General features: G+C 34.4%; 1 protein-coding gene across 3 annotated transcripts; it reads left to right on the top strand.

The window, feature by feature from the left end:
• The first annotated feature begins 46 nt into the window (after positions 1-46).
• LOC112043918 (leucine-rich repeat-containing protein 40) lies at positions 47-18731 on the top strand. 3 transcript variants are annotated; one of them, XM_024079585.2, is made up of 11 exons: positions 47-387; positions 2594-2778; positions 3073-3276; positions 3767-3890; positions 5019-5188; positions 6469-6611; positions 7696-7878; positions 8702-8845; positions 9820-10008; positions 10920-11111; positions 12214-18731. In XM_024079585.2, exons 1-11 carry the CDS (start codon positions 225-227, stop codon positions 12317-12319), a joined length of 1803 nt encoding a protein of 600 aa, XP_023935353.1. In that variant the 5' UTR covers positions 47-224; the 3' UTR covers positions 12320-18731. The 3 variants fall into 3 exon arrangements, with proteins under 3 accessions (XP_023935353.1, XP_052739380.1, XP_052739378.1); XM_052883418.1 differs by lacking the exon at positions 47-387 and adding an exon at positions 2155-2319; XM_052883420.1 differs by lacking the exons at positions 47-387; positions 3073-3276 and adding an exon at positions 2152-2319.
• Positions 18732-20943: the final 2212 nt, after the last annotated feature.

The following is a 20943-nucleotide window of genomic DNA, read 5'->3' as shown; positions in this document are numbered from 1 at the left end:
AAATCTAAGACGTTGAAGCTCTAAAACCGCGCATAGTTAATTTTAAAAATATAAAATGTAAACATTTGTGATGTGATTTGTGATGATTCTTTCTTGAGTTACAAAATTAAGATTAATCGATTGAAGGCTATGAAACAAAACCATACTAGCGGATTACTGTTCACTGTTCAGTATTCAGTCACTCTGTGCAATAGTGATTTTGTGGCCTTTGTATTAAGTTTAAAATGTCACGGCGAACACCTACAAAATCAAGGGTAAAAGTGTGCAATAAATCTGTTTTTCATCTTCAAGATAAAAAAGCGGATGAAAACGAATTATCTATTGGGCTAATTAAATCTGCCAAGCGCACGGGACAGCTGTCTTTATGTAACAGAGGCCTAGGAACAGGTAAGGATGTTTTTAAAATACTTATTATTAAATAAACATACGGAAGTTACGGCTGACCAAACAATATTCATACGTAATTCATTATTAATTTTCCTCCAGATAATCTACGTATACAATGTTAATGAAAAAGATATGTACAATCTTTCGGTTTTCCAACATTTTGGTTTATTAACACTATAGTCCACAACTTTAGGTTTTTTACACAACAATAATACTACTCAAAAAGGTTCTTTTAAGCGACACTTTTCGTTTCGATTTACATACATTTTATTTTTAATAATAAGCTTTACGGCTCTGGGTTCTAGCCCTTTTGAGCCCGGATTCACATACAATTAATTAATTATCTTGGACTAATTATAGAAGGACCTGCCTCGCAAGACGTTACCTCTCTGTCAATCAATCAACGATCTAACGCGTGTATACTTATATCGTATCGATGTTTCATTGTTGTAATCGTTTTCGTCGACTGAAAAAACTCCCTAATCATTCCGGTTTGTGTAGTAAGTAGTTCAATGGCATGAAAAATGGTCAACAACTTCTAATTCACTAAAAGATGACGTGACGTTCGATTTCAGTTTCACCTGATGGTAAGCGATGATGCAATCTAAGATTTTTTTTTTTATTGTTTACAAGTTAGCCCTTGACTACAATCTCACCTGATGGTAAGTGATGATGTAGTCTTAGATGGAAGCGGGCTAACTTGTAAGGAGGAGGATGAAAATCCACACCCCTTTCGGTTACGGCATCGTACCGGAACGCTAAATCGCTCGGCGGTACGTCTTTGCCGGTAGGGTGGTAACTAGCCACGGCCGAAGCCTTCCACCAGCCAGACCTGGTCCAATTAAGAAAACCTCAATCAGCCCAGTCAGGAATCCAACCCAGGACCTCCTTCTTGTAAATCCACCGCGCATACCACTGCGCCACGGAGGTCATCAAAAACATAATTATAATAAATAATAAATTTGTAATAAAAACAAGCATATCTAAAAGAAAAATAGATACTATTCTTCTAACGAACGAACAAACAGCAAAACATCGATCCATTAATTTAATATTCTGTGTACAGATTATATTATTCTTGTTAAATATTTTATTATTTATTTTTGTTAAATATTATCTGATGACTGAGTTTACCTCGTACCCTTCAAAAACGACAGACAATTTTGTTGCTGCATTTGGGTGCGATCCATTTCCATTTCTAATTCCTCTATGTTAAATATATAGAGTTTGCACAAAAACAATACAAACGACATAAAAAGAACCCAAGCAGACATGAGTCACAAACCATTATGAAAAATAAAGATATTGAGTTTTATGGGTATTAAATGTGCATTTATAAAATTAAATTATAACTTTAATTATTTTATAAATGTCGTATTTTCATATCAAAAGAAGAAAGAAGTTGTAATTAAAACGATGATTTCTTTTATTTTAATGTGAATTTAACCTTTCATTTATTGCAGAATTACCATATACTATGATAATTTTTTTGATTTTGTATTAATAAGTGAAAGAAGATTTGACATTTGACAGTTCACACTTCACAGCACAGAACACTACTTTATTTGCTGTCTATGACTAATACTCCTACTTATATATCAGTATTCGTTAATGATTCTTTAACTAAATCCAGTCTGTCGTGCGTATTTTCTTCCCTTGTAATTTTTGTTATTTCGTTTTGTTCTCGTTTCGTTGTTATTGTTAATTATAGTTTATTTGTTGTTACTACCGGAGCATCCTCAGGAGATGTTGACTCTACAACGTGCAATTGCAAAAGTCAACATCTCCTGAGGATGCTCCGGTTTCGGGGTGAAACGTACGTAGAGAGTATTTTGTCGGACCTGGGTGACGTTGTCGCATGGGTTCGCCGAATTTTCGCGGATGATAGCAAAATAAATAAATCATTATATAATCATGATGAACTTCCGCAAAGTAACGCCTGCTTCTATCCAATATTTATAATTTTTTGGTATTACTAATATTATAAAGCTGAAGAGTTTGTTTGTTTGTCTGGGACTGGGACTAATCTCAGGGACTACTGGTCTGATTTGAAAAATTCTTTCAGTGATAGATATCCCATTTATCGAAGGAGGTTATGGGCTATATATTAACCCCGTATTCCTATGGGAACAACGCGGGTGAAATCTGTGTCAATTCTCTGATTTTATTGTAGATGAATATTAATTAATATAAATTATTATTTTAGTACCTGAAAATGTATGGAAAATCAATGAATTGTCATTGGAGGATACCAAAGAGGTAGACTTTGCAAGGTCTGATCACAACAACTGGTGGAACTCGGAACCTCTAAATTTATTGGACCTCAGTTCCAATGTCATTGGCACTTTGTCACCAAACATTAAATTACTGCAAGAACTAGTTACACTGAAGGTATTAATTAAAAAAAACATTTTTAACTAACTACAAAAAAAGGGAGAAGGTTCTCAATTTGATGTGTATGCTTTTTCTTTTATTAATATTTGTAATCTCATAACTTTGTCATTTATTAACCAATTTTGAAAAATCTTTTTTGTTTGAAAAAGTATTTTTCCAGATTGGACTCATTACATTTTCATGAAAATCGATTTTGTAATTTTGTGTTAAAATCAAAATCATTGAGTCTGTTCCATTTTTATGTTAAAAAGATTATATTATTTATACAACAATGTTTGTTAATGATTTTAGCTTCATGACAATGCTTTGACGAGTCTCCCACCTGAGTTTGGTGAACTCAGTAATTTGTCAAACTTGAGCCTAAGCCACAATAGACTGGAAGAGTTGCCAAAAGAGTTTTACAACTTAACTGAGTTGAGGTGGTTGAGTATTTCACACAATGTTCTGAGAAAAATTGAGCCCGATTTTGGTGATTTAGTTATGTTAAACTTCCTAGTAAGTATTTTTTATTATCCTAAACAGGTCTTCATTAAAAAATAAAAAGATATACATAATGTATTATTACAGTGGAGACTTGATTTTAAGGACTTTTGTACTTCACACTAATTATTATCCAAATTGTCCTAAGAAGAAAAATTATAGACTTCTTTATTATATGTATAGTTATAAAATTATATTTTTATAATATTACTGAATCCAATAAGAAATAACTGTAAAAAAGGTAAACTTAGGCAATGCACACAAGCTACTTTGTTTAGAGTTGTTAAGAGTACATTTTTTATTTTAGATACATTAAATTGTTGGGTTTTTCATTTATTCTAATGTTGTTAACAAGTAATACTTTATTCAATAGAGTCAATAACAATAATTATCAAGCAATTTAATGACATAACAACTCTAAAAAGTCAAATATATATTGCATAATATTTATTAATGCATTACTTACAAATACATATAATGTTTATTTAATATATTTATTATGCAGGATTTGTCACATAACAAACTGTCAGTCCTACCGCCAGGAATGGGATATCTTGTTCGCTTGGTGGAGCTCAACCTGTCTCACAATGAGTTGCTAGAGTTGCCACCGGATATTGTTAACCTAAGAGGTAGAGCCATTGTACATCTTACTAATATTATAAACGTAAAAGTTTGTATGGATGTTTGTTACTCTTTAACTCTGCCGTAGTCGTACTGAAGCGATTTGGCTGAAATTTGGAATGTAAAGAGATTTTACTCTGTATTAACACATAGGCTACTTTTCATCCAGGAAAAATCCATAGCACCCGCGGGTTTTGTGAAAAACTGAATTCCACGCAGACGAAGATGCGGGCGTCCGCTAGTTGACCATAATAATAATAATAATTATAGTGTATCATTTGAGAACAGTTATTAGTATCCTCTATTCAGAGGCGGGGCAAGCCGCAAACGACGGGACATCATCAGGTCTTAAGGGTTTAAACGAATGCTTTTGAGGGTTTGTGCCAAAAGAATGCGCCAAAAAAAAGATTTCGAATTGAGAGGAGGCACTTGTGATACCGCAAACTTCAATCTCTATTGAATGACCTGCTAAAACTCCTGTTTAGTCTTGCAATGTTGAAATTTACTGGTGTATTTCACCAAGGGGTCACAATATACTTTGCCCACATTTCATTTTGTCTTGCCCTGCCATATATATTTGAAATTAGTAGTGCCAATTATACTAATTTACTGCTACTCATACCAAAAGGTATTTGGTGCATCTAATTGCCTAATTGAAATTACACTTCCACCAATTAGGACTCCTAACAGAGTTTATCACGTTTATATTTTGAGTGTCCTATTTATCGCGTAGTCTTTTTTTTTTTTATACTTTACAAGTTAGCCCTTGACTACAATCTCACCTGATGGTAAGTGATGATGCAATCTAAGATGGAAGCGGGCTAACTTGTTAGGAGGAGGATGAAAATCCACACCCCTTTCGGTTTCTACACGGCATTGTACCGGAACGCTAAACCGCTTGGCGGTACGTCTTTGCCGGTAGGGTGGTAACTAGCCATGGCGGAAGCCTCCCACCAGCCAGACCTAGACCAATTAAGAAAATCTCAATCGGCCCAGCCGGGGATCGAACCCAGGACCTCCGTCTTGTAAATCCACTGCGCTACGTAGGCCGTCAAGTCTAAACAACCCTTAAATTGTAAATTACATTACTTATTGACATTGTTATATTTATGTATTAAAACATGATATTTTTTTAGATTTAAAAAAGTTAAATGTAAGTAATAACAATTTAAAGAGGCTACCTACACTTGGGGAACTGAGAAAAATGGAAATCCTTGATGCAAATCATAACAATATTGAAGAGCTTCCCGACTTCTATGGATGCACAGCGTTAAAAGAAATATACATAGCCAATAATTATATTAAGGTAAGTAGTTCAATAACTCACTTCAGTATATTCTGTTTTTTACGGATAACGTTTTGACTAATAATCAGCCTTGATAACTTGCCAAAACCCAAGGCCAAACTTGCTTAATCTTGTTGTGAAAACTGAATGAAAATCTGTTGAGTAGCTCTAACAAGCTCAAACAGACAGACATAAATCAGAATTATAATTGTTTTATTTTTCGTTATAGAAGAGAGACAATAATTATTATACGCATTAACCCAAAATTTTACATTTCTTTTTTCAATTAATTTAGCTCAGCAATATAAAAAACAAATAACTCATACCTGTACCTAAATAAAAAAAATCAAACATATAGATAGTACGTAATTTCTTTTTTGTTTAAAATAAGTGAGAAATGTTTTATACATTTATATGTTAATTTATTAACCAATCAGCGCATGTTAAGTGATGTAGATACCTATTTGGATGGTGTTATACCAAAGGGTAGGGTAGTCTATTCAACTTATTTACTTGATTAGTCACTACGTATTATAGGTAGGTACATAAAAAACCATTAGATTCTTGAAATTGTAAGCCAACATTGTTCGACAGGACAACGCCTGTCAGGTCTACCAGCACTCAATCATCGAGCATTGTATACTTTGTAACCATATACATTATTGTGGAAGGTTATACGAGTACCTGCCTAAGGCAGTGTCCGACGAATGCGAACTATACTCGTATTATTTATTTTTTATGATGAATAGGCAGTAATTTTGCGACTTATCGCGATAAATCAAAGAATCGTTTTCCAGATCCGATAAAATAAAAGTTTTGTACTCGTAATTTATAGGCAAACACGGTTGTTTCAAAATCACAGACAGATACTTTTTTAATTTTTTTTTATACCTATTTATGATGAATTTCTTCAAAGTTACGCATATATCTATTCAATACCAGATTTTTGGGTGCATATTTACTTCTCGTGATTCCCCTCCTTCCTCCCTTCGATACCTCTGCCTTCGATTCGAATGATGTACTTACGTTCGAATCCGGTCCTGGGCATGCACCTCCTTCAGTTATGTGCATTTTAAGATATTAAATATCACGTGTCTCAAACGGTAAAGGAAAAACATCGTGAGGATACCTCATACCTGAAAATTTTCTTAATTCTCTATGTATTTGAAGTCTGCCAATCCGCATTGGGCCAGCGTGGTGGACTATTATCCTAACTATTCTCATTCTGAGAGGAAACTCATGCTCAATATGGATTGTTAAAGATGTTATACTTCTATTTAAAAGTGAAATGGTCATCTTAGGTAATAACTGAAGAGTTCTGCGATCAAATGCAACAGTTGAATGTGTTGAATATCAGAGACAACAAGATCGAAGAGCTGCCAGAGAACATTTCGCTGCTAAAGACGCTAAAGAGGTTTGACCTCTCCAATAACAATTTAAACAAGTGAGTCCACTAGTTTTTATTGGCATAGTTATGATTTGCCGACTGACCTGTGGGGAATCGGATCACTAATTTTTTTTTTAAATATTCTGTGGTATATAATATCTATCTACAGAATAAGAAATAAAGGGATAAAATATAGCCTATAGCACTCCGGCCACAGTCTAAGTGTTCCAAACAGTGAAAGAATTTTTCAAATCGGTTCAGTAGTTTCGGAGCCTATTTAATTCAAAGAAACAGACAATCAAATCTTTGCTCTTTTTAAAGTATAGATGACATCAGAGCGTTGCATCGTTTCAACGTACAATGGACAGTGCTCGTTTGTTTTTTTTTTTGTATGCATTGTTGAGACTGACTGTCGTGCGTCAACGCATGACACTAATGAGTCACCGCTCTTAAATACTAGTCCTGGATTAGCCTATAAGCTATTTAAGAAATTGCTTAGGACATCTCGTTTAGGGGGGCACCAGAGACAACCTAGAAAAAAAAACGAGCTACGCATTACGAAAGTTATAGGAATTTCAAAATTCGCGGGTTTAAACTTAAAATTGACCTGCGATAGGTAGATATTATTATTTTATTAATTGACTAGCTGACATCGCGCGGTTTCACCCGCGTGGTTTCCGTTCCCGTAGGAATACGGGGATAATATATAGCTTATTGCCTTTCTCGGTAAATGGGCTATCTAACACTGAAATAATTTTTAAAATCGGACCAGTAGTTCATGAGATTTGCGCGTTTAAGCAAACAAACAAAAAAACAAAATCTTTAGCTTTACAAAATTAGTATAGATTATTATTTGTATAGTTCACCTAAGGATAGGGGAGGATTGCATAAGGCATCAAGTTATCTTAATCCGGCACTGTAGGCACTACTTTTATGAAGTCAAAGTTTATTTATTTCAATTAGACTTAATTTACAAGCATCTACGAAACATCAGATAATAAAATAAATTGCTCGAAACTTAAAATGAAAGTTACGAGGGTTTCAATCGCGCCTTGATTCAAGAAAAGCCTACAATAAACTCAGCCAGGATTTAATTTAACACTATATTAAAAAAATATAAAATCCGATTTTAATATTTCAGGTTACCAAAAAACCTAGGGCTCCTCTCGCAACTGCAGAGCATAAGCATGGAAGGCAACAAGCTGTCGTCCGTGCGCCAGGACATCATCAGGGGCGGCACCGACCGGATGATGAAGTACTTGCGAGACCGCATGGCCGAAGAAATCATTAGCGAGACTAGACTCGAGAACAATTGGCCCGACAAGTATGACAGCTAATTAATACTTTAAAATTTTCCAACCTTTGGACTATCTTTTATAGTAGAGGAGCCGATGAGGGAATTTTTGCAGTTACTCGAGCGCGGCAGATGAACATAAGGGAGTATACCTTGCACGTTTTTCAGTACCTCCGCCAAGCATGAGCCCTTAATATTGGTGGGTACGTTTAAGGCAACCATAAAAAAAACTAACTTCAGAAATACTCAACCAGCACGTCAGATTAAGGTAAGGTGAGTTGATAGCTAAAAGGTGTGCATTTCGAAAATCTGACGATTTGAACGTAATGTAGAGGAATGGGAGAGTTCCAAAGTTAATAAATAAAACCCTTATATTTCTGTTATCCCATTATTCGTAGAAGTTGCAGTGGTAGTTGTTCATTTAAAATCTAAAAACTGGAGATGATGACTAGGTTTGAATATATTGCAAAATAAATAAGATTATAAAATATCAAAATCTATTAAAAATCTTTTATCGTAATTAGATGAAAATTCATACAGTTTTAGCTTCCTTACATTAAATGTGACATTTTTTAATAAATGAACTATAAATATAAACGCAGAAATAACAAAGATATTAGTAACTTTGTTTAAACGCCCATACATATCTAACGATCATTAAGTGCCTCCGACGTCATTAGTTCGTACCATTTTGTATTGGGCAAATCTGACCCTTTAAATCCCTGTAGCTTTGAAAGTACTGATTGCAGATACCCTGTTACTTTTACAATATAGCCTTACTATTAGCATACTCTTAATTTATATACAATTTAAAAAACTGTCATCATCCCTATTATACATTCTAATAACACAGATTCACCATGAAGAAAAGCCAAGCGCTGATGGTCCCTTCGAGGGAGCTCACCACCGTCCCGGACGACGTGTTCCACGCGGCGGCCGAGGCTGACGTGCACATCGTCGACATGTCCAAGAACAAGTTGACTACCGTACCTCGAGGGTGAGTGCTTCATACAATTCAAATGCAAATATTTATAACTATAAAGACTTTTTTCAACTAAAGTTTTGAATAATAATTGTAATCATTGACATTTTAAAAATTATGACATGACATTTCTCTTTTATTGTTTTATCGTTTTTTTTTTGGATTGTTATTTTTGTTTCTCTTTTGTAGCTAATATAATAATCTCATTGCTCTATTAACACTACGTTTTCATAAATATTTTGCACGCCTATATCGCAACGCACGCAAAACATTTTCGGATCGAAATGTATGTTTAATTTTATTAACCATAACAATATTGTATAATCCATGTTTAAAGCAAATAAATAAATAATTATTATTATTATTATTCATCCAATTCATGAACGCTATTTTTGTTCGGTAGCAGGTATAGCAGAGACTCATTATGTCGAGGAAAATATTTTAAACTTGCTATGCTTTATACTTAGACGGATGAGGGTCTGGATCCTTGAAACCTGCTACCTTCCATAGCTACAGACGAAACTTCATAATTAACTACTTTACTTATATTTTATAGATATGGAAGGAGCATGGACTGACAAACTTTACATTCTCTCGTTCTATTAGAATACACGCAAACGAATTATACTACAGCCTTTTTTGATGAATACTGTTTCCAAACAAATAAATTAGAAATGAAGGTAGAAAACGCATGTTATTTCATGACTTATTTATTTTAAATTATGTATGTTTTTTTTTTATAAAATGTTATATATAATATATTAACCATATTTAATTGTTCTAAGCTTATTAATCACATTTATTTTCATTAATTTAAGAACAAGTTAATTATAATTATTGTTAGGTGTGAAATGACTTGTGATTTATACCCTCATTTTTAATTTGTTTGTTGGTAAACAGTCCTCCCCAAGAAAGGCTGTAGTATAGAATTCAAATTCGTTGTCTACTGAATCGCCAAAAATGTATTACAAATCATACTTATTATCCAGGATCCAACAGTTGCACGAGACGCTGACTCAGTTGCTGTTATCATCCAACAACATCGAGAGCGTGCCGCCCGAGGTGGCCGCGTGCAAACACCTGCAGTACATCGACTTGGGCAAGAACAACCTCGCCGACCTGCCCATTGAGATCGGTGACTTGAAGAATCTGAGGGAACTAGTCATAGCGAACAATAAGTGAGTATTATATAATAGGGTAGGAAATAGTAGTCTGAGACCAATATGACGTCGCTCGATCTAGTGTTGGCTTGTGCCCGTAAAAAGTAGGGAGTAGCCATCAGGTGGATACGACTGGCGATATAACCCGGTCGCCATACGGTCGGCTTCAGTGTTCTCGTGGCGTTCGAGCCGTCCACGTTTCTTGTTGTGTAATTCTTTATGAGTTACTTGGGATAGGCGGGGAGAATAGCTTGAGCAGTGGACGGTGAGTGTTGACATGTCAGAAGGGATCCCTTAAATCTGAAGCCGGAGTCACAAGCCTCTAGGGTCTTATTTTGTTTACAGTTTGATTTGTTAAATAAGTTGTCCTGACAAATATTTGTTCGACATTGGTTTTCTTATTTTTTAAATCCACTTCTGAGTAGATTTATAAAACTAGACTGATTCATCATCATCATATTAGCCAATAGAGTCCACTGCAGAACATACTCGTAGAAGAACTTTCGTAGGGACTTCCAAATACCACTATCACGAAAGGAAAAGGCCAAGTCGAACGTTTCTGAACCAAATTCAGGGCATTCTCAATAAAGGCTAAATCGCCCTCTAGTCCAAATACAAAACTTAGGGCTGGATAGTCTAACCTTAAGTTTTGTCACTTTATGTCAAATGACAAAGACAATCTATCAGACACTAGCTGACGCCGGGTAGTTTCACCCGCGTGGTTTCCGTTCCCGTTCGAATATGTGGATAATATATAGCCTTCCTCGATAAATGGGCTATCTAACGCTGAAAGAATTATTCAAATCGGACCAGTAGTTTCTGAGATTAGCGCGTTCAATCAAACAAACGCACTCTTCAGCTTTATATTATTAGTATACATTTACCAGAAAGTTGTGAAACCGGCCCTAAATGTTATATTTTCTTTAAAGATTTACAAAAATCCCGCGATGCGTATACGAGTTAGACAAGTTGGAGATTCTACTGGCGGCCGAGAACCAGATATCGGAGATCAACGTATCATCGGACGCGCTGGCGCGGCTGCGGCGGCTGGCGGTGCTCGACCTCACCAATAACAGCATCGTCACCGTGCCGCCCGAGCTGGGCAACTTCACGCACTTGCGGTGAGTTAATAAAGGCTCAGTAGTATTAGAACTTGAGTTAGTCCGGTGTGGCAACCATTTTGATAATTTGTGACTAGCTGACGTGGTTCCCGTTCCCGCAGGAATACGGGAATAATATATAGCCAATAGCCTTCCTCAATAAATGGGCTATCTAACAGTGAAAGAATTTTTCAAATCGGACCAGTAGTTCCTGAGATTAGTGCGTTCAAACAAACAAACTCTTCAGCTTTATAATATTAGTTTAGATATAGTTGGATATTTTTTTTCGTGGTTCTGTATCATTAATAGAAGGTAAATCCACAAACGATTCGGTACATTTTATGTAATATTTTTTTTTCAATTTATGAGTCAAAAATAAAAAAAACTAATGGACACATTATTAACGAACAAACTGCGCAACTGCTGGCGGCACTTCCTGATGTCCTTTAATTATAAAAAATAATAGATAAACGATAATAAATAAACGCACAAAGGTCAACGGCCTGAATAACGATACTTTTTATAACGAACTTTGTTATTTTTGAGTTAAAAAAAAAGAAAAAATACGTGATCATTGAATTTTGTTAATGTACAAAATATAAAAATATCCGTACTAAAAAAAAATTCTTCGTGTATTTATTGTCTGTGTTCCAAAATTTAACTCATAATATATTCGATATTTTTAGACAATACTGGCTTTTGTTGTGGGACGAATAATGAATTAATCCTCATATCAGCCGATGGACGTCCACTGCAGGACATAGTACCTTAGTCCTTTTGTAGGGACTTCTAAACATAGCGACCCTCAGCTGCCTGCATCCATCGAATCCCTAATAACTAAGAAAATAATACATAATAATATACAAAATATTGAATTGGCATATTAGTTATTATTACGCTGTCTCCAACGCCGCTCGTCTAATGGATTCAATATCTGATTGAGGTTAATGTGCCATTTTCTGATAATAACAAGAAACGTGGTTTAGTACTAGTGTGACGCGGCAAAAGTTTGACAGTGACAGGTAACATTTTCGTATCACAAACTCATCATCATCATCATCAGCAGCCCTCTTTGAATGGTTTTAATGATGATGACGTCAAGACCGAATCTCTTCTTTTCCAGGTCTCTGGAGCTAATGGGGAATTGTTTCCGCCAACCTCGTCACGCGATACTAGCGAAAGGCACTGCCTCCATACTATCTTATCTCAGAGATCGCATACCGACGTAGAGCGTACCTGATATATCGTGCGACCATGGAAATTTCATTAACAAGCATGTGGAAATGTACGCCTAATCATTGACATATACATTTCACTATTCAAATAGTCATTCAATACACTTAATATTCAAATAGTCCCTGTTACTTATTACTGTAACTTTCCCGTAAGTTTTCCGTGGTCACAATCACAAAACGCCGCTACTGGCATATGTCCTGTAGTTTTCATACGTTCTATATGGACTCGCCGCACACGGTTAACGCCGGTGACCGCCACATGTTACAATCGTCGCTGCTCGCTTCTTGTGACCCGCACCGGCCACTAAACGTCGACAAAAAACGCCGCAACACGCCACTCGCGCGAGTATGATACTGCATGTATGCAATGGACACTCTAGATCATAGATTCCCAAAGTGTTTCAGGGATCCACAGACGGGGGTCAATGTTAGTGTGACAAAAAATTCACAATCCGTAAGCAGGAGTTGACGAAAATTTATTGAGTTTTACACTGGTTTCATATCATATGGGCATGTTTGATTGGATCCTTGTGCTGAGAGATTATTTCTAAGTGAGAATTTGTTAAGTTAGTTAATTGATTGTGTTGTGAGTGAATGTCAAAAAATTTGGCCAATCAATTCCAGCCAACTTAACTTTTTATATCTACTCACAGCACAAGGATCCAATCAAACCTCCCCTAACTATGGAGTTAGATCTGATTTGCGAATTTTTGTCAATGGGTTTGGATAAAAATGTAGCATGGGGTCCCCCAGCTAAATTTTAAAAGTTGTCTATGAGAATAAAAGTTTGGGAATCTCTGCTCTACATTCAAATATCCGTCGGTGACACATAGTTTGTATAGCTGAAATTAAACGCTTAATTTCTATTGCATTGTTTTCAAGATTTCCATGGTCGTGTGACACTTGACAATACATATCCACTTTAAATCGAAGATCCATCTGTGACAAATATTATCATAATGTTAAATATTTCTGAGTAAAATAGTCATCAGTCAGGATCTGCCAAAGTATATTATCTCATCACTTTAGTGACTGGGTTCTCTGATAATTTCGATCAGGGGTAACCCTTATGTTATCATCATAAAATTTCCATCATTAATTGATCATTTCAATGGATTACTGTATATCATAACAAAATCGAGAATGAAAATTTAACTTATTACTTTAGACGTTTGATTGTGTATGAAAATCAAACACAAAATGATTTTATGTGTGTTTTATGCATGTGAATTTTGGAAATAAGATGTATAAATCTTTGCTTATTTTATATAAAAAAGCTTTCTCTAAATTCAGAATATTTGCTTACGCGAACCAAATGTTTTAAGGTTATATTTCAACTTTCCGCTCTCAGTGTAATCATAATGAAGTTCATACTGAGCTTAAAACTGCTGACTGTTGTGATAAAGTAATTTGTAATCTATATATCAAAAACTTTTCATCTAATTTTAAAACGCTTTTCTCTAGCAATATTACTCTCTTCTTCAAAAAGATGAAATATTAGTTTAAACTGTTACGTTTTTGTGTAATAGTGCAGTCAAATTAATCCTTAAAATAGAAGTAAGGTACAATAATTTTTATAGAGCTAAAAATTGGTATGAATGTTCAGAATACTATTATTAATGGATTGTGAAAAGTCCCCATCAATCAAAAAAAAAATATTGATGGCGAAAGTTTGCAAAAATAGGTTTTTCGCGTTTTTCAGCTAAACGGTGAGATTTATAGCAAAAATAGTTCCTACATAAATCGTAGATCATCCGATTCTCTACAAAAAATGGATCCACATTTTTTTTTCATAAGTATCGCCATTTTCGTGATACAGCGGTTGAAAGAACTGTAAAAATCATTTTATTCGTAATAGTTAGTTAGTCGTATATTATATTGAAGGAAGATTCAAGAGATTCAATAACAAGGGGGATTGATGGGGTCTTTTCACAATTCAATTATTTTATTATAATTATTCCAAACAATCATAACAATTTTTAGCTCTATGGGAATTATTCTAACCTTCAAAGTCTTATTTGACTGGATTTTATTATAGATACAGATAAATGTTGCAAAATGTGCCCTGCTAGCGTGGTTAATAATATAAAATAATCAATTTTTTTTTGTATAAAATGACATTTTAATGTTTTTCAATAATATAAAAATATCTGCAATGACAGACAAGCCTTAGTAACCAGCAATTTTTTTCTTTTCAAAAATTTCTTGACTTGACATTAGTGGGCTATGATTTTCTTTATTAATATAGTATTTATAATTTGGTTCCATACGTTTGGTCCAGTTAGTAATAAATAAATAATAATAATCGATCACTTTTATTAGATTTATTAATTATAAAGTTGTTGTGATTTGATTGCTGGAGCGAAAAATTGTGGCTAATTAAAATTTTCATTTAATCAACCAAGCAACAACCAAATTTGAAGCCAAATCTTTTGTTTTTATGTACCTGAGTTACCACCGTTATTTGCCGTTGGATGTTATATATTTTTTTTATTTGAGTTGTTGTTGTTTTTGTTACCTTTGTTGTTAGAAGCGAATTTTCGAATTAATTAATTTATTTTCGTCATATAGGGTTAAACATTGTATTAATACTACAATTAAGTGTGTATTTACAAGGCGTTATTTAAAACGAAAGTTGCCAGTTTTTGCGGAATTTTCAAACTATTTTTTGAAAATTTTTAATGGTAAGCGATAACTGCTTGTATTGTAATAATGAAATTGTTAAGTGTATAATGGTGTTATCATAATATCATTAAAAATATTGTATATCTACTTGTTTCATCATCAAAATTGTATGGAGTGGGGATGAACTGCCGTTGAATTCAGGAGTACCTAATAGAATTTTCAAAACCTATTTTAAATAGGTATTTAAATCCAAAGAAAAAAGAAACATACTATAAATGATAAACGTGAAGTACCTTGAAAATTTGATATAGAAATTATTATTTTTTTATACACAAATTTGTACATACATATGCAAATGTGCATATTATTATTTTATTTACTTGGCAAGTTTATAATGGAAAAAAATTATGTGCTATGATTTTTTTTTAAAACAACATTTTGTTAATCAAAGCACTAGTACTACTGAGTAACAGTATCTATTTCCGTTCCGTTCAAGTAAATTTCGATGAGACAAATACAGCGATATTTTGGATTGGCCGCTATTGGTCGACCACATATATTTTCTAACAATGATGGCACGTCTTGGGCCTACTGGAAGGAAAGGCCCTCTTACGGCCGTTTTCAATAACCGACCCAAGATTACGGATAGATAGCTATTGTCGATTATCAGTAACAGTCAAACTATCTGTCAGTAGGTTATTGTAAAACAGATAAGAACAAAAACATACATTTTCTTAACTTTAATGAACAAAATGACGGATAGATAGATTATTGAAAACGGTCGTTAGTACGTAGAGATTGGATAGATATAAATGTGGGGACGTACAAAGTACCTACTAGAAGTATTCCAAACGAATATAGCGTGCTATTCTGTAATTAAAATTTCTTGCCGTATGCAACTTGAGCATCACGATATAATTCAAATCGCTGTATATGAATAAGATTTTTATACCAATAGTTTGCATAGCTGTGACATAAATAATTCATTCATATTAATATAATTCAAGTGTGTTAAGCCACGTATTCACTCAACGTAAATAAATGCATGTATATATCTTTTTATTCGTTTTCGAATTAACATTTTGAAGATAAATGCTCTTCGAATTCAGAAGTGAATACGTGGCTAACTGTTTTAGTACATGTATTTTGCTGCAAATCACGTAATCTGTGGTACAATACAAGATATGCTCAAAATACAGTATTTTATAGCGATGTAGTTAACAAAAATATTAAATGTTAATAAGCCTGCAGCTCATTATGATTTTTTTTCACAGTTCCTTATTGTTTGAACTCTGCTAAAGTGTACTCGCTGTTGAGACTTGACAACAACATAACAAAAACTGACTGTCATAGGTCCAGTACATTCATTCATCCATAGGAGTGACTTTCCTGTAGCTGAGTGACAAAAGCAGTGAAGCATAGGTGTCAGTGATAAAAAGGTTTTATGACTAAAAAGTTATAGTGAGTTGGGGCCCTAAGTCGTTAAGTGCAGCCTGACACGTAGAATGCTTGAAGCAAATTGTTCAAATTTTTCGAAAATTACTGTACACATGTTTAGTACGAATAATTATAATAGGAAAAAATACCAAAAATCTTTGAAATATTTATTATACTCTTAGTATGTACAATCGTATCAAAAAATAAATAACTAAATTGAGCATAATAAATATATTGTACAAAATGTATTGAAACACAATAAAATAAAATACCTAACATAAAGGAATCATTTAATAAATTATTATCAAATATTGTTGAGCAGGTGTAATAATCAAAAAACTTTAATGCTAATATATTCGATATTGATAAATGGAATAGATATGTATTTTTCTGAGATAAATATCAAATAAAATTATACATAATATAAAATTTCAAGTTGTACTTTAGGGTCAGCGCAGACCATGCATGCGTATAATTATATGAAATTTTGAGGAAACTTATTAAAATAAATAGATAATATTAAAGATTAAAACGCTCTGCCTGCGTTGTCCCTTACATTTACAGTTCGCGCACATTGATGAAGTTTTACCCCATTTTGGCGTATAAGCAATTGCGCGCACAGGTTTTGTGACCGGAGTAAGCATGAGACAGATTATTATAAAGAGTCCTATTATAAGAATTTACCGTACCATAAAATATTGTAAAAATAGGTAAACAGTACATATTGTTTTGCTTGTTTATACGTCTACCCGTCCTTTGACCTACCATTTGAAATAGCTTGTCTAAACCTGCGCGCTCTGTGATTGGTGGAAAAGCTAAAGCATCACTGTGTACGAGACTTGTTTTATGTTAATCTAGACTAGACTGAATGTATTAAGTTGTGGTATTATTGACAGTTTAGATTTAACTCCAAAGATAAATATTTAAAATCTAGTCTAGACTCGAGAGTCGTACTGAATATAATAAAAAAAAATCAACATGGAGTCGCGCTTTCTATTTTTGTTCAAATATATTGAGTATCTTAAATATCTAATACATAATATCCGTAGATTCTTACCATGCACCTTAGACCAAGTTAATGGGGAATTGGTGCTCTCCCTAAAATTGTACATTTTAGACGGAAGAGTGTCATAACTATAGTCGGAGGATATAAAAAAGTAAAATGACAAGTGCAACTGTCACTGAAATGTCATTTTACTAGTAAAATAACATTTCAGTGACAGTTGCACCTGTCATTTTACTGACTGGAATTAATAATCGTACCTACTATAGGATTATTTCCTAGGGGGGCCTGGGGCCCGACATCAAGTCTATTATTAGTATCTTATTAGAAGTCTTAAGTTAAGGGTGGGCACAGTTCTAGGGTCCTTTTGGAGGCGTACAACCAGAAACACCGTAACACGACACTATATTTTGATACATTAGCAGAAGACTATCAATGATACCACAACTATATAAAGACCTTGTCCAAAAATGCATAATCAACGCGATTCCTCTCCTCCATTTCAAAACTGTCTGGGTACCGACTACCTACCGATTGTACAATACGATTCAAACTATGACGTTTCGGAACATTGTGCGTGAAGATACGCAATGCAGAATATCAGGGGAAACGTAGCGATGCAGCGGCAGGGTATTATCCCGTTCGTGTGTCTCTCCCACCCGCCGTCTCTCCATCTTTCTTGATTTTAGCATTACTGCGAGCCTTGTAAAATGCACATAATCGAAAAGTTGGAGGGGCATGCACCTCCAACTTACTAGTAATGTGCATTTTAAGAAATTAAATGTCACTCGTCTCAAACGGTGAAGGAAAAACATCGCGAGGAAACCTGCATGCTTGAGAGTTTTCTTAATTATTCTACGTGTGTGAAGTCTGCCCATCCGCATTGGGCAATCGTGGTGGACTATTAGCCTAACCCCTCTCATTCTGAGAGAAGACTGCTCAATAGTGAGCCGAATATGTTAATGATGATGTACTAGATACCTGCGCGTAGCTACCTAGCTAGTTTCCAAGACGTCATAAAGTTTGCATCGGACAATATCTAACCGTAAGCGGGAGGTACTTACTCTTATTAGTTGAAGATTCACTTTGATCTAAAATTTCGCATTTCTTGACAAGGTCGTCGGTTTAGTTGAGAAAATATGCTAGTTTTAGCAATGTAGCTATTATTAGGTACCTGAATCGACCGCACAGCTTAGCCCTTAGCCTTAGTTAGCCTGTACCTAGGACGAAACGGTACGGCTGTCACTTTGCCATTGTTAATTTTTCAGTGAGGTTTTTGTGTGATAAATATTATTATTGTTTTTAAATGTTATAAGCGCACAATAAATAAAATCATTATAATTGTTTGCGTTTTATTTTTTGAATAATCTACTATTTGCCATCCATTTTCTGGGTTTAAGTTTACAACAATTTTAGAAAAGTTTGTAATTTAAAAAATACTTTGTCAGTAAGGAAACTACTATCCCTTGAGATTGCTAGCTGCTGCTATTAGACATAAGCCAGATTTATATTTGTCTGACGTGTCGTGTTGTGAGAATCGGTATCATACATTCTGTATGCGGCACATCAGAAGCCATCACGACATGATTTCACACATAAGTGAAAACGTTGCCATACAAAACGTATGATACCGATTCTGTTCTGATGCGTCACGACACGACACGTCAGACAAATATAAATCCGGCTTGAGCGTTGCGAGCGAGCGAATATATTTTTATATTAAATATCATTAACTATTTTCCGTTCCTAACAAAGATCCGTTCCGTTTTAAGATCTTGCGGAAGAAGGCATAAGTATTTGTATACCTATTCAGAGACATCTTTGCGAGTGGAGAACCAAGTTGTTAAATCACGTGTTTGTTCTAAATAGAGGCAGAGCTTATTGGGAGTTTGAGGCTTCGGCCAGTGTTACCTCTCTGCCCAATATCTAAATTCAAGCCATTATTGGTTTACTTCCTTGGCGGAAATGCGTTATAGGTAAAATGAGTAACTATTGTCTGTAAAGCAGACAGGAGAGGTACTCGTTCATTACAAGACAGCGCCGGATTTCCAAATTAGGGATGTGTTATTGTATTCAAACATGTCGTCCAAAGCGGTGCAAAGAATTTCAATTCAAATTACTAATAGGTGACGTGAATCATCATCAATAGCAGAAATTATGGAATTGTTCCATAGTAATATCTATCTATCATAATATCATCGACATCGACATATCGAAATCTTCTCTTGTACTCTGAGTGAACTCACAAGGATTGCTGAGTGGTGTATTTGTTATACTAAGTAGTTAGTATTAATTGTAATGTATATATTTAGGTAAATAGAATTAAGTTTTAGATTTATAATATAGTGCTAAGCTAGCGAATTAGGTGATACCTGTAAGGCTAGTTTTAAGTTATGATGAAAATAAATAAATAATCATTCTTCCTCCACTGAAGTATTGTGGTCATAACTCACTATAGAGGTATCAGGAGCAAAATCTCATGCCAACTCTTGATTTTCCAATACAGTTATAACTTTTATCAGTCCTCGATTAGCTCCAGAATAGTTAAAGCTTTTCTTTGTAAAGTTGTCGTTCACGTTACTGTTCTTTCCACTGTTTTCATCATTTTCCTAGAAGGAACATAATATCTACTAACTTTTATGGTAAATTTTAGTTTCTAAATTCTAGTTCCAAATAAGACATTCCCTTTCAAAGAAAACAGGCTGCATTTCCAGGGCCTATTGGAGGAATATTATTATTGTTTTCTCAAGAGCTTATAGTTATTTACATGATTTCAACAAGCTTTTTTAAATATTTTGTTTGTCTGTCCGTTTGTCTTTTTTACAAAACGGCTGAACCGATTTTACTGGGACTTCCACTGGAATATAGAAGATGTTCAGAAGCAATATACAAATATAGGCTACTTTTTATCCCGAAAAAAAAAACATAGGTCCCGCGGGATTTGTGAAAATCTGAATTTCACGTGGACGAAGTCGGGGCGTCCGCTAGTATTCAATAATAATATATGCTCTTTATAATCGCTTAAGTTTCTATCAGTTGTAGTATTTAAAGAATTTGAAAAGCGCTATCCTTGCTCTAGCGCATTTTTTGTTCTGTGGTCTTACGTAAATTCATAAGGTACACTGTCACGAGACATTATAAACTAATGAGTGTTTAGATTATCACAATTACGTAATAAGTACAAAATTGTATTATTTGTATCTAAGTACTTTGATCTGCTCACGCAAAATAACTAAACAACGTTCTTTAATGGAAGGGCATTATCATGACAATACTCAATGTAATCGAATTAACATAACAGATTGCTTTTGTAGGTCATAGCATGAGCAAGTACTTACCTACTTGCTTAAAGCGTAACTTCGGTTTTTATGGTTGTTTATTAGCACTGATTTATCAGTGAAATATAATATTTATCAGAAAACTGTGGGGTGAAACAATAGCTACATATTAGGTTCTTAAGCCCCAAATATATCGGGTATTTCGGACTGCAACTCATCTGGTGTTCAAATCTTATGTTAAAATCCTCTGTTTTGAACTCGATGATATTCCAACC

Source organism: Bicyclus anynana, chromosome 9, assembly GCF_947172395.1.
Source record: "Bicyclus anynana chromosome 9, ilBicAnyn1.1, whole genome shotgun sequence".
Taxonomy (NCBI): Eukaryota; Metazoa; Arthropoda; class Insecta; order Lepidoptera; family Nymphalidae; genus Bicyclus; species Bicyclus anynana.
Note: the sequence above shows the minus strand (reverse complement) of the source record. Positions and strands in the feature narration are given on the sequence as shown.